The following is a 14,671-nucleotide window of genomic DNA, read 5'->3' as shown; positions in this document are numbered from 1 at the left end:
GTATGGTGAGGCACAAGAATGCATCTATACTTGAGTACTTAAGCATATAGCAATATCTTGCATACAACTGTCATTCAGTTGCTTATTTCAATAAGGTTAAGGGAAAACCATTTATTGATAATGAAGATTGACTCTAATGAGATGAAATTGTCCTTAGATTCTCTCTCATATGTTTTATTACAGTATTTACTGCTAAAGATCATCTGTGCATATCCTTTGAATAGGTGGGGTTTGCTTTGTTGTGCTGTGGGTGAGCGAGGTTCACAAAAGCACTTTTCATCTAGAGAAGTTAGATTTCCTCTGTAGTCAATGGAGAGAAAGAAGGGTCTTTTGGAGTCAAATGCATTGAAAGTTAGAAGCTTTCTATGGTTAAAAAAAAAAAGGCATGATTACTTCACAGTTTATAGAGGAAATGAAGGGAAACTAGCTGCTTCATCTTAGAATGTCTTTGTGGATCTCACTCTGTTATAAAGAGCTATGTTCTTGTATTTGCTCCAAATGAAACCAAGGCTGCCTGTCTTCCTGGTTCTTCATAGTTTCTTTTCTCTGTGAGGGCAAGAGGCGTTTCTTCCTCCAGTTCCTTTAACGGTAATCTTTGCAGTGGAGTTATTTCCTTTGGGAAATGATTTTTCTTTTATATTTTCCCGTAGGAATTTTCCATTTAGAAAAGAACATAACGTTTGGTTCATACTCTCACTGCACAGCAGGTTTTCCTTAGTACTTCTTCCCACAGGAATGATGCTCAGTAATTCTCTCCAGTCCTAACATTTAAAATGCCAGCTGTCTGCTTTCTTACATGATCAATGGAGCTCAGTAAGTTAGTTCTACACCTGATGTAAGGTTTTATCTATTTTTATATATTTTTGTCCTTAATTTTTGACAAGTGGCTCAGCTTTACTCTGAGGGAATTGCTTACATGGGGCCCATCAGTGCAGTCTGAATTCAGCCATGCGCACCTGCAGTGTGAATCTCAAATGCTGTCCTTTTCTATGGGCTCCTAAGCAGACTCCAAGGCCCTTTTGGTAACGGTGGAGGCAAGCACTGGAGAGAGGGTCCTGAAAAAGGCATGAATATGAACTATTCCTGAATATGAGTGAAAGTAGACAAATGTTTTTCCTTAGATTCCTACCATTTTATTCGTGTTAAATTCTGCCATCGTTCATAACAAATGCTTCCCTTCCACCCCCACCCCCCCAGCAGATGCTAAAGGAAGAATTGTTGCTACTCTTTCAGAGGATGTAACTGTGTAATGTAGGTCATGTTTCTGAGCTCCACGAACTTGAAACATCAAAGTGAATTTGTTCTGATATTTGGCCAACTCATTTAGTCATCCCTCTAGACAAAACGTTTATCTGGATTTTTGGTCTGCAGTGTGGCTAGAATGTATGCTACCCAGATGTGTTTTACTAACTTTGATGCCATACAATAAAGCAAACATGAATACTCTTTTGAATACATCTTGTTATGACCGGTAATGGTTGAAACTAAGGCAAAACTATTAGATTTGACTGAACCAGGCCATGAACTTCAGCTGTATTACATCAGGGGAACACGACAAGTGTTTAAATTGAGCTTTTTTGAAAGGAAAATCTTTTCTTATCAGAAAGCCTATCTCAGCCAAAATCAGTAACAGCATTTGTTACTAATTTAGTGGGGTGTGTTTGTGTGTGGTTATATATTAGCGTTGAAAAATGAGCTCTTTCCTGCTGTACATAATTGAGAGCACTATTTGTTAATCCAAATATTATGCAGTAGAATTATCCATAAACTTCTGCTCAGACACTGAGGAGATTTTTCTGGATTTGAAACTGGGAAGGTTACAAGGTTAAGTGTCACATTTCAGACACTGAAGCATACCTGACACTTGCTATCTCTTTCCTCTGCTCCCCCACTTCTAGCAGCCATAGTGGGAATCTGGTCAGCAAGACTTAAAAAAGAACGTACACATTTAGTCCCATCTCCTCCATGGACTCAGCTGCCTGTTAGAGTAAAGCAGAAGCCAAGGAATGAGATGTTTGCGTGGAAGGCTGTGAAAGAAACACATTAATTCTTGGGCATTTGATGGTAGGCTGTTTAACACTTTTTTTTCTTTGTGGAAGAAATTGCTTTCTTCTAGGAAGTAGAGTTGAACAGGACTTTGAATCTTGTTGAGTGTGCCTTCAAAGCCTTTCTGAAGGTGAGAGGTTGTTCCCCCTTTAACTCCAGGTGGCCTGAACTGTCTTGCTTTTCTGTCAGCTATGTACCAGGGTGCATAGGTAGTGAAGCAAGGTCAAAAATGTGTTTATTTCAAAAACTGGCAAGTTTGCCACACAGCTGTTCTTTCAGTATAGAATTGGCGCTAAACATATTGGAAGGAGTTTCTTTAATCTGTTTGTTAGCTCTTCTATCTTTTAATTATTTTTTCTGAAGGAAAAGAACAACATGGGATATGAGTGGAGTTAGCAACTGCCCTACTGTAAGTAGGAAAAAAATCGTATTTCCACAGACATGGGTGAAGGACTTTTGCCTATACTGCCAATTTTGAGCTACTTTTTCATGACATTTCTCAAAGGCTTATAAGTAGATCATTAAATAAAAAATTAAAAAAATTTGCAATGAATGTTAGAAAGCCATATAGCTTCAGATCTATTTGGAAGTTACAGCAGGAGAACAACATAGAATGTTATGATTAATAATAAAGCCCCAATCCTGTAAATATGTATGTGTGTATATGATGTTGGCGTTTACTTCATTGGACACCAGTCCCTAGCCTATGGTTAAACATACTTCATCAGAATAATTGTGTGATAAAATAAGTTTTACCCACTCAAATAATCACTAGTTTTGCAGCTCAGCTTATTTGTAACAGAAGATGAACTCATTCGGGGAATGAACATTTGCTTATTTTGGTTTTATTTTTTAATTTCTGCTTAAGTTCTAACTCCTAGTTTTACTGGCAGAATGCACTGCCTGAGTTTATTGTGTGGCTACGGCAGGTGTGCATGTAAAGGAAACTACACCTGATTCTGTTCCTATGGGCTTTGTGCTTGTGAATTAGCAGGGTATTTCAGGTGGGAATTTTCTTAATTTGTCAGTTTGAGAGAGGAGTTAGGAGGTGCAGTTCCAGGTGTGCAGAAGAATGAGTATCAGTGGCCATTATCTGCAGCACAACAAATTCGGTGACCTAAAAATATAGGTTCTTTTGATCACCACCTGAAGAATTGCCATTGAATACCCTGTAATGTTACTTCAGGTGGTTTCTTTTTTGTTTTCTTTTTTGTTCACCCCCCCCCCCCCCCCCCCCCCCCCCCCCCCCCCCCCCCCCCCGCCCACCGCCCCGATGAAGGGTCCCAGGCACTGATATGATAAGCTCTTTGCTGCTTCATTATTAAGTTCACCCGCTGTGTGACATGGCAGTAGGGTATTTTTGGTCTATCAGTAATTGTCTTGATCCCATAAAATTAAATCCACAGCACTGAAAATAATGGCACATGTATGGCAATAACTGTTGTCACAGAGGTTGAATACGTTATTAGAGTAGAATGCAGCTTAAATTTGTAAAAGTTGTTTGCTGGGTCTTGTTGTGGAGCAAGCATTTTTGTGGTCTGTGCTGTACTTAATCTGTGGAGGCATGCAAAAATTTACTTTGTCTCATTGTGGCACCTTGCATGAACAATCAATTTTTACTTCCACTGACTCTTTTGAAACAATGTTTCTTTTTTTGCTAGTAAATCCAGTAAACCCCAGTGAACTCCAATCTCATTGCTAAATTCTTTTAAGGTTTTATACAGACTCTGTTTTTGACTGAGTTTTATAAAAGCTGTATTTCATCGTGAAGTTCCTTAGTTTTGAAATGGTTATGTCTGTCTCAGAATAAAAAAAAAACCAGAAGAAATTATGGAAAACTTTTAATTCAAAGACAAGTTATTCAAGCAAGAAATTAATATGTTTTGATACCTTTGCACTTTGACCCAAGAAGCCTGTTTTATGTCTAAATGTACTGGCACATGTTCTCAAGATTTTACTAAAAAAAGAGAAATTCTATAAAGTGTCTCAAAATAGAAAAGGGATTTTAATGAGAGATGTCCTGAAATTTGTGTTGTAGTGAAGTTTGAGCTTCTCATTAGCCTGCCATCCATTTTCTTTGATTGCTATGTTTAGAATTTGTTTCCAGGGTGTATTATTTTAATTTAACCGTTCTGAGTCTTACTGTTATTCCCAGACACTGTGTTTGCAACCAGTGTTTTCTAATTACTTAAAATCATATGCTAGCTCAGCCTGAATGGGGAAATCTGGGAATTTCCTTGGGTGGTTGGGTACAAAGCAGAAGTGCCAAAATTACAAGTGGGATTGGGTGGGCAATTTTAATGGCTTGACATTTAGCTTAGAACTTCACTGTCTTGATGGCTTGCTGATTTGCTTGATATTGATACTTTTATTGTTAAAGGTGTTGGAATAAAATTTGCTGGAATGGCTTTGTGTCTATACAGATGGAAAACTATCTGTATTATGTTAGCTGGATTGCTTTTTATTAACCTTTTTAAGATGTGTCTGTCAACATGTTTATTGCTTTTAATTATTATAATAAAATATTAATATGAGATGAGCCTGATTTAGGACATGTGTTTTACTGTGTGCTTTCTGAGTAGCAATGATTTGTGGAAATATTCTGGATTTCTAAAACTACGCTCATCACCTGATATCTACCGTGCTGCAAGTACTTTTTTTCTTACTAGGTGCATATGACTGATCACAATGAGAGTAGTGGCCATTAATAGGGCAAATTTCTGCCTTTCCTGAATCAATGCAATGTCCCCACTGGAGTTAGCAAATCCTTGACTACGCACTGAGCTTCACTGTACATAAATAAAGTATATTGCAGAAGTAGGATCTAATGGGTTTCTCTTGATTTCCTGGCCAGCCATAGATCCCATTGGACTGGAATACAATTAGTAATTTGCAGGATGAGGCCTCTGTTTAGTTTTTAAAACTGTTTAGGTTCACAGCTTATTTTAATATACAAAAATAAAATTTGTTCTAAAATTTTAATTTTAATGTTGTAATTTTTTTGTCATCATTATATAATACCATATATTTGTTGATATAAACCAAGCTCCCCACCTCTCTGTCTCCATTTAGCTAATATTTGGCTGTATTTTTTTATACATTGTTGCCAATTCAACCACAACTTTACAGTGAAACTCTGTCTTCAATATTCATTGACTATTGGAGATTCTATGACACATCTCTGTGCTATTTAGTACACCCCTATGCTTAAATAGAACTTTTGCTTTGAAAGCGTAAGTAAAGGCTTCATTGTAACTCACTGGCTTCTTGGCTTTTGTGTAATTTGTAACAGACATTTACTCAGATAAGCTACTAATTGTATAACTCTGTTTTTAAATTCGGATTTCCTAATGTAGAACTTGCTTCTAAATGTTTTGGAAAGTATCATATGTATTTTGGAATATGTTTGTAGCCTTCCTTCAAGGATTTTTTTTTTTCTCCCATTTTGGTATTTTATAGCTATACCAAATAACAGGCAGTTACTCATGTGCAAAGCTGACTGCAATATTTACTTGTGGCTAGGCTATCAAGAGGAGGTCAAAGTGTCAGATATTTAAATAATTTTCTTGTACGTATTCTTCCGGTTGACCATATTAATTTATCTGGCTTCTCACAAATGCTAAAGCCCCTTTAAAAAGAAGACCCCAAGCCAGTAAAGAAAGAAAAGTATATTAATCAAATTAAAATAATTTTAACTGTAATCCTTACCACAGATAGAACAACAGAGACAACAGTAAGTCTCTTCTGTTACCTTGGATTTAAAAAACTGGGGAGAGAGAGATGAAGACAAATAGCCTTTTTACTTACTGAGTATTCTAAAGAGGAAAAATGAAAAGCATAGAGAGTTCTTTTGCCTTCTGAACTGAGCATATTCATACAATGATGTCTCTGCGTAGCTGAAATGATAGTTACTTTATCCCCAAATATTTTCTTAATAACCTCATCATCACTGATTCTTAAAATAAATGTTGCAGCATGACTCTCTGTGATAATAATCCACTGCCGCTTTGGTTTGTGGAGGTAAGACACAGCTTTGATATACGTGAAGTCTCAAAAGAATGTTCTGAATTTAAACAGTACATGCATTTGGCTCTTACAGTGTTTGAATTGACTGCATTTTAGCCTGTAACCTGTGTTGCACTTGTAGATGATACTGCATCATGGCAAATTCCAATTTAGAAAGGTGCAGTAGAGCTGTTAATGATAATTCCCTTGTGGAAATAACAGAGAAGAAAACAAAACCATACAACTTCCCTTGCAACCTTGCGTATTTCCTTAGTCTGGCTGTTGTAGTTTCCAGAGGGACAGATTGCAATAGTAGTTACTTGTGATGATCAATAATTTCATGTTCATCAAGTGAGGCAATAGAATTTGAGGAGGTAGCTGAGTGTCTCCAGATAAAGCATGGGTCATCATGCTGCAGTGTCTTTCATCTCTGCTGTCTTCTCGGAGCAAGTTCATGTTGAGCTTCTCTTGAAAGTTGAGTATTTGGTTTCTGGTGAATTGATGCTTTGTTGTCATCGTGGTGGGCCTATGCCACAGTTTTAAAAACTGGTCATGGTTAGTGCTAGCCAAGGCGTTCTTATACGGGTCAGATAATTGTGGCCTGAGGTACTAAGTCCCAATGTGTGCTCTCACATACCCATTGCAGCGCTGTGGGAACACCACAGCATTTAGAAGTGCTCCCTTGCAGGAGTGACATGGTTATTCTTTCTGGTGACAGAGTGTTTGATAAAGATCACTTTCTGACATGGATATCTTTGCCCACATTCCATAAAGCTTTAGTCACCTGTCAAAAGCTGTGTGCACAATGGTTGCTGAATGAGGTTGTCTGCACAGGGAATCGGGCTGCTAATCATGGTTTCGTTACTTTGTAAACTACTTTAAGAAAACTACATTGAGGGGAGAAAAGTTTACTCTCAGAATAAGGGATATTCAGGATTTTATTAACTGATTTTATCACTTACGTTGTCTTACTTGTTTTAGGGGTTTGCTTTGCTGGTGTCTTGGCATTTGTATGTGACTGCATGCCATGTGTGCAAGGTAAACAAAGGAGCCTGTAAGGAAAAAAATATTTGACTTTAAATGCTTACATGTTCTATGTGAGCTAGAATATCTGATGGAGACTTCTTAAAACCACAAAAAAATAATCTGTTAGATGTTGTTACAGATTTAGTAATTCAGTTGTATTTCCTTCTCTAAAATGAGTGAATGTGGGAAAAGGTGAAATAGAGTAGTAATAAATGCCCTGTTGCAATAGGTATGACCTAAAGCGGTAACCGTAGAATTTCTCAGCTCTCTATTTTTTTCTGCTTTATATATGTTAAATCCTGCTTTATGAATATCTAATGTTGTTTAAAAATTGTTGGAAGGGGTCAGATCACTTACCTACCTTGCAAAGTTATTCCATCAGAATGATCACCAGAAGAGACCTGTGAGTTTGTGATCTGTTTTTGCTTGTACCGGTTACAGAATGGCTTTTCTGAAACCAAGTATAAAAGCTTTGATTATGGGTTAATTTACTGTGGAGTACATAATAATCTTGAGAATTCATCATCCCTGTGTCCATTTCAGAATAATTACATTTCTGATTTTCACCTTTTTACATGTTTCATCTTTTATCAAATTTTACATAGAAAACTTCCTCTGAAGTGCTATGGATGGAATGTAAAGAGATTCTGTATTCCATAAATGCTAAACTGTTCTCTTTAAACTTGATTTCTGCTAAAATTGAAGGTACTTCAAATTTACCAGAAGCTGAACCCAGTGTGATGGAACTAGGTGAGAATAAGACTAGTTGGCTAAAGTTTCAGCTGTGGTGAAACTTTGTTTCGCATTAAGCATGTTATGGACAATTACATTTTTCTTGGCTGTTTTCAAAAAAGAAAAACAAATTGTCAGTCACATTTTCTGTTCTCCATTTTAGAATATGGCTTAAACCTATGAGAGTCTTCTGTCCCAATGATGTTAGGCGCTCCAAGAAAATATACTAACAACTCAAAAGAAAGTTTCTTGGAAATTCATACTAATTTCTTGCCCTTTATTGTTTGAAGTTTTCTTCAACTTCCTAGCCAGCTAATAAGTACATTTCCAAAAATACAAAATGCCTTCTTGTATTTTTTTGTATTATTGGAATAAGCCTGGGAGATTGAAGTTCATTATTGCCCCAAGGAACTTGCCTGAATATACAAGAATGAGTATGTTGCAAGCCTTTTTCAAGAGGGATTAGTAATTTTGAAGTTATTGCTGGATGTTAAACAATGCCCTGAAAATATTGTGAAGTAAGCACTAATAATGGAGAAATCTGATTGTTTTTAAAACCATTAATTTGAAGTTTTCAAATGCTTGACAGCTTGTAAGGTCTGCTTAGCAATGAAATAAGCATGGAGAGAAATCTTTCTGCTTGAACACTTGAGGCTGAAAACACCAGAAATGTTCTATGCTTGGAAATTATCGCAGTCAGATGCTGGTAATAGCATTGAGGGGTGAACTTCTCAAGATTATAAAAATATTTTTGGATTTCAGCTCTACATTTACAGCTGTGAATATGAAATTTACTAAAAGTTTTAAATATTATCTTGATTTAGAGAATAGTTTTCTTATTTTCCTTTTACAACATGCTTTCATTAATAACTTCACTGACCTCTGCTTTGCTATAGGTAAGTGTATTGGTATTGGAACACAGCAAGAATTTGGTCAGAAAAAATTAAATTAAAAAAAATGTAAATGAAGAGCAAGTTCTGATTAGTTGTAAAAATATATATTTAATTATTGTACTTTTAACCCATTCCAGTACCTGTTAAATTTTTCCTGTATCAACCACTTTCCTTTCTTCCATTGCTTTTAGAAAGTTTAAAAAACTTATTTTTAGGTTTTTTTTTCTTTGAAAGTTTTGTAATATTAAAGAAGGAGAAAGAAAAATCTTAAATAGGCACTGATGGTCCTTGCAATATAGACTGATTTTTTACTTGACGGTTTCCAGTCCTAAACTTTTTGCATCTAACTTACACTTGGCACTGCCAGTTGCAATGTGTTTTTCCACCTACCCTGTGAAATAGTAAAACAGGGAGATTTCCTTTTTTTTTTTCCTTATATCTGTTTAGAAAGATGATAAAACGTAACTAGGCAAATTGAACAACTACTGTAAGAGTTGAAGATACAGTTGGGAAATCATGGAGAAACCATGAAGAGTCTAAAGAGACTAGGATTTCAGTTTGCAAAGGGTATGGATTCTTTATTTTGCTCAACTGTTACAAAATACAATTGAGATAATATTCATGAGAAAACAAAATAATTAGATATGTGAATGTTTTTAGAACTTATTAATCCTTAAATTCTGCAAGTGTTTGAATGAAGAGCCACAGAACACTTCTAAAATTTATAGCTGGTGTCCTGGCAGATGATTAGAATAATGTTGCTCTGTGAGGAAAGATTTCTTTTTTTTTCCCCTCATTTTAAGTATTTACTGTGGAACCATGTGTTGTCAAAGTATCTTTAGTCTCTTCCAGCTGCTTTATTGCTTTGGCTTTCGGTTCTCAGCGTATCTCAAAGGGTGCTGTTTTGACAACCTTTTTTCTGTCTGTTTTTTTTTTTTTCTGGCTTTTTTAAAACTACAATGTCTGTGTGTGCCTACATTATTGTATGGTAATTTGTATTGTGTTATCCTGGATCTTCCAGATTTCAGAAAGCTATATTAGGTCACTTCTTCATCTATTAACAGTATAGTTAGTACTTAGAAATGCTTTTTTTTCTCCTCTGTTTCTCTGCAAGTGTAAAGTAGAACTTGTATATATGCAGTCACATAAAGATTTAATTGCTGTATGTTTTAGTAACCCGCAACACTCCAAGACTGCACCTCTCCTTCAGAAACGTTGACCTCTCACTGGTATAATATTTGTCTTGTATTATTGTGCGTTTGAACTGTAGAATTTTGTACCAAGGATAAACTGTTTTAATGGTTGTACTTTTAAGGGATTTTTATGAAGCTGCTTTCAAAATAGCTTATAGGCTTGGTACATTAGGTATTGTCTGGGAGTACTGGGATGTTTGTGTTACATCTATAGCCTAAGAAAAAGTAAGCATCTCCTTTGTTGTAAATGGTTGTAAAATGGAAAGAAGGCAAATTCTGAAATTAAGGATCCTTAAGGTAGAAGGTCATGTCAGTTCTCTTTATGTGATTTATGCCTCTGAGGTATACAGTATAGTGTAAATTGACATATAGCATAGAGTGAGAGACCACCTAGGAATTCATTAATGACTCAGTCTAGGTGTCCTTTACCCTTGTTGTGTAAGTGGGTTTCAGGTAGCTGTCACGCAAGTGTGACTGTATTTGCCTGCTGCTTCAGCAAAATTGATATTGCCTGATCATTATCCATAACAGGATACAATGATCTTGCCTTTAATCCAAATTCCAGGAATTATGGATTTGTCCATTGCACTATCCCACCCAGTAATGATGTTATAGGAAGCATACTGATGAATTTAACACACTGATGACATTAACCTTAGCATATTCTTCTTCCCAAAATTCTCAAATGTATATTGGACAGGAAAGGTGATTAGACATTTGAAGGATTCTGTTGGACTGAGGAGAACTTTACTGTTGTTGCTTGTTTCCTCAGAAAGATGAAGCTGTATAGTGCATACAATTACTGGTTACAGTGGATAGATGCAAGTGATGTAGGGTACTATGTAGTGTTGTGTTTGTCATGTAGCTTTGTCATCCATAACCATTCAAAAGTGAGTGCAGTATGGAACTCCACCTTGCTTAAAACACGAGGCATGAAGAACATCAGGGCTTTGGACTGAGCAAAATGAATGCGGGTAAGATTACATCAGGTGACATGTCTGTGACTATTACTCTCCTCTAACCGAAGTATGTCATGTTGGTTTTCACTATTTGGGATTAATTTCTCACTTCTCCTTTGCATAGTTAGCTGGTCTTTTTTATTTTTTGTTTTGTTACTTGGCTCTGATTTATGTAGTGTTTGGACTCATGAGTGTCCTGTGGGTTCTCTATTTTATTTGGAAACATTACATTTTAAAATCTAAAACAAAAGCTATCAACACGTTTTGTTTGAAATGTTTCTTATTTATAGTTCCCTAAAATTCTGTTTTCTTTATCTTCCCAGTCACATGGGAGCTTGGAGGGAACACACACACATGTCTAATGCCAGTGTGGGAGATTAAAAATAGTTTTCTTCTGTGAAATGCTAACAGCTGGTTGGCTTTGTTTCCCGGCTGAAGATGCATCGTATAGTATTTTCGTTTTCCTGCTGTTGCCAAATGTTAATGGATCAAGCTCTGCAAGTTTTAATTTGTAAATTCTGTTGTAATACTAATTACACTTTAACTGCATTTCTTGAGGCTTTTCACAACTCCAGTCAAGCACTGTTATGCTATTTTGCAGATAAATAAACAGAAGGAGAAAGTGGTTGAGAGGTGCTTTGTGTTGATTTAAATGACAATGGAGATAATCAGTGCTGCTGTAAGCCAATTATTATTATTCAGGCAACATGAAGATGTAGTAGCAATTCATGAGAACAGGTCTTGCAAATTGTGCTCCCTCAGGATAAACCCCTAACCTTTGTTTCTTACCTTTAGTTGAAGTAATTAATTGCAAATCCTGTGGAAAATCTGTCATACTGAAATTATACCAATTGCATATTGAAATCACTACCATCTTCATTTTTCACCAGTGATGGAAAATGTCTAAACATTCTATTTCAAGAAAGAAGGCATTTATAGCAATATTTTTCAAGATACCAATTTTTGTAATGCTGGGTGGACAATATTATATACAATTACAAGTTATTTCTGAACTGAGTAGGATATCATACAATAGCTCTTCTGTTTTTCCCCGTCTTGAATTACTCAGCAAAACTATCTTACCATCTTAGAAGGGAATCTTCATTTTATTTTGAAAGTTCTTTCATAATGTCTGGCAGTTGATGTGGTATTGCCTTCATATATATGATCCACAATGTTTACATTTTGGCATAAAAGCTGAAGCAACTAGTGCAAAACATGGAGAGACCCGAAAGTTAATAAAATAATAGATGGCAGTTATGTTTGTATGGTAATAATTATGTACTGCATTTTTAACTGCATAAATCAAGTGTACTGTTTTTGATTAATACTGTAGGCTTGCTGATCATATAGGGATTAGTGTCTTGTGTGGTATTAACCTGGAAGTTAGTTTGTTATCAGGTATTATGTGATATGATGGGGATCAGTTTCAGGAATGCCTGAAGAATCTGCTCTGAACAGAATCCTTTCTATGCTGATTGTACTAGAGAGATAAATACTGTTGCTTTATGGACTTGAAGTTGCCTTGGGTATGCAAAAGAAAAATGTAGATAAATGATAACTCATTTAATACTCTGTGATTTGTGTTTATGGAATTGTGGAATTCCTCAGGATCTTCTAAAGGAAAACAAGAGTGTGCCAAAGGTAATTTCAGTGTTGAGTGTTCATGGATGGTAAAATTATACTTAACAGATGTTTGTAATTTTTGCAGGTAATAGCTCTAGCAGATGCAGCAGAAGAAAACCAAGCCAACGTGTTCCAGGCATTCACAAAGTTGAAAAGTGCCACCCATCTGGTTATTATGCTGATTAGTCTGTGGCAGAAGCTCAGTGCTGATCAAGTTGCTATTCTGGAAGCTACGTTTTTGCCATTAGCAGAAGATACGCAAGAGCTGGTAAGAACCTGCAAGAGCTGCTTGAAAAATACTTGTTGACAGAGCTTTAAGTGCTTACATTTACATATTTCCCCATGTACTTTGTTGAAGACTGACCTCTGAAGTGATTTAATGACCTTATTCATAGAATCATTTAGGTTGGAAAAGACCTTTAGGATCCTAGAACCCACAGATAACCTAATGCTATTACAACAGTCCTATTCTCCAGGGCTGATCAGACTGTTGAAGTAGGGGAAAGAAAGATTTAACCAATTAACCCAATTTAACCACTCCATTCCAGAAATGATGCAACTCTGCCAGCAGTGCTGGATCTCCCTTTTGCTGAAATGTCCTTGGCATAAACCTTGTTTATGATGTTTGATGCAAACTACATTGATTTCATGGGAAAGTGGGGAAGTAGAAGTAGGTTATGGAGCACTTCATTGGAAGGTATGGGTGATACCATTTAACTTCTACTTAATCCTTCCTTACCAAGCCAATTTGGAGTTCTCACATAAGTTTAGCTGGTTTTAGCTTCTTTCCAGTTGTTAGCACAAACAGAATAGCCCCAATTTTTTTGAAGACTCTAATATAAATGCTACCTAATATACATACATGTGTACTCACACGCACACGTTCCAATAGAACTATAAAATGTGGACATGTACACACAGTAATACAGTATATTTGATCTATTAAGCATTTGCCGTGATTTGTCTTCAGTGTTTGCAAATTGGTTTTGTAATGGATGAAAGTTATATGAAGAAAATACTGTGAATAGATAATGTACTTGTGTTCTCCAAACCATGTTCTAGATAGTCCTTCATTGTGTAGATATCTTGAAAATTCTGCTCTGATTTAGTGAGTGCGACTATGGGAGACTGTGTACAAAATTTGGAGAGTGGTCCGTAAATAAAGATAGTGCTGTATTCTATCCTCACCTGAGGTCCCCACCTAAACACTGCTTTAGTTGAATTAAGGAATGTTCTAAAACAACTAGAGTCAATCTCCAGTTAGTTTAAAGTCTAGCTGCCTTACTGGGTTCTGGAACAAAATACTTAAAGATAGCATGCCACAGTTAGAAGAAAAATGAACTGACATTAATATATCTCAATGGTTTCTTTCAGGTATCTGAACTATGAAGTATACTGCAATAAATTACTTCTGTAGAATAAAAAATAAGAATTATCTAAGTACATGTTAATTTTATTCTTTACACTCTGCTCAGGGTTTTTTTTGCAATATATGGTGAATCCAGATTTTGGTACATATCTAGAATACTTAGAATGGTTTGTGGCTTTTTCAGAAGCTTGTACTGGGTTTCAAGTGAATCTAGGATCATCTGCAATTTCTACCTGGTCTGGGGAAAAGCATTTTGGCATTTTGTATGATGTTGACTGATAGCAGGCAAAGCAAAACAATTTTGCTGAGATTTGGTTTGGATTTTGTCCTCATTTAAACTTGAAAAATCAAGCTGCACAACTGAGGAGTGTGCATTCCCATGAATAGAATTGAAAGAAAGTTCATGTGAATCTCATAAAAGCCCAACCAACCGTTTTTTGCATGACTCGCTTTTATTTTGCTGTTAGGAATTGCACTGCTTTGACACGTGTTTTGATAAAACATGGTGAAATCTGTTGCGTATCATATAATACAGGATATCACTTCAGTATATATCTCGATGTGGTTTTGATACAGTAGTTAACATTATTCCATGTTAAGCTATAAGACCTCACATAAATATTGTCAGGATAAACATCCTGCAGAGCAGCCGGGATGAAAAATGTAAACCAACAATAACTGGAGGTGGAAATGGAAATGAAACCTTTTCAAAATACTAAAATACTGAAATACGTGCCATATTGAAGTTCTTATGGTACCACAAAAATTTGAATGTAATTTAAGGAGAAGTTTAGGCAAGTTAGGGGGGAAATCTTCTGACAT

General features: G+C 36.0%; 1 protein-coding gene across 3 annotated transcripts in view; it reads left to right on the top strand.

Moving 5' to 3' along the window:
• The window catches only part of BBS9 (Bardet-Biedl syndrome 9), a 310,952-nt gene that overhangs the window by 122,042 nt on the left and 174,239 nt on the right, over nucleotides 1-14,671 (top strand). For all 3 annotated transcript variants that reach the window (XM_040589505.1, XM_040589504.1, XM_040589506.1), the window contains one exon: nucleotides 12,566-12,748. In XM_040589505.1, the coding sequence (XP_040445439.1) occupies nucleotides 12,566-12,748 (183 nt within the window). The remainder of the gene's footprint in view (nucleotides 1-12,565; nucleotides 12,749-14,671) is intronic.

The sequence above is a fragment of the Falco naumanni genome, chromosome 4, assembly GCF_017639655.2.
Source record: "Falco naumanni isolate bFalNau1 chromosome 4, bFalNau1.pat, whole genome shotgun sequence".
Lineage (NCBI taxonomy): Eukaryota > Metazoa > Chordata > Aves > Falconiformes > Falconidae > Falco > Falco naumanni.
This window is presented reverse-complemented; position numbering and strand designations above follow the sequence as displayed.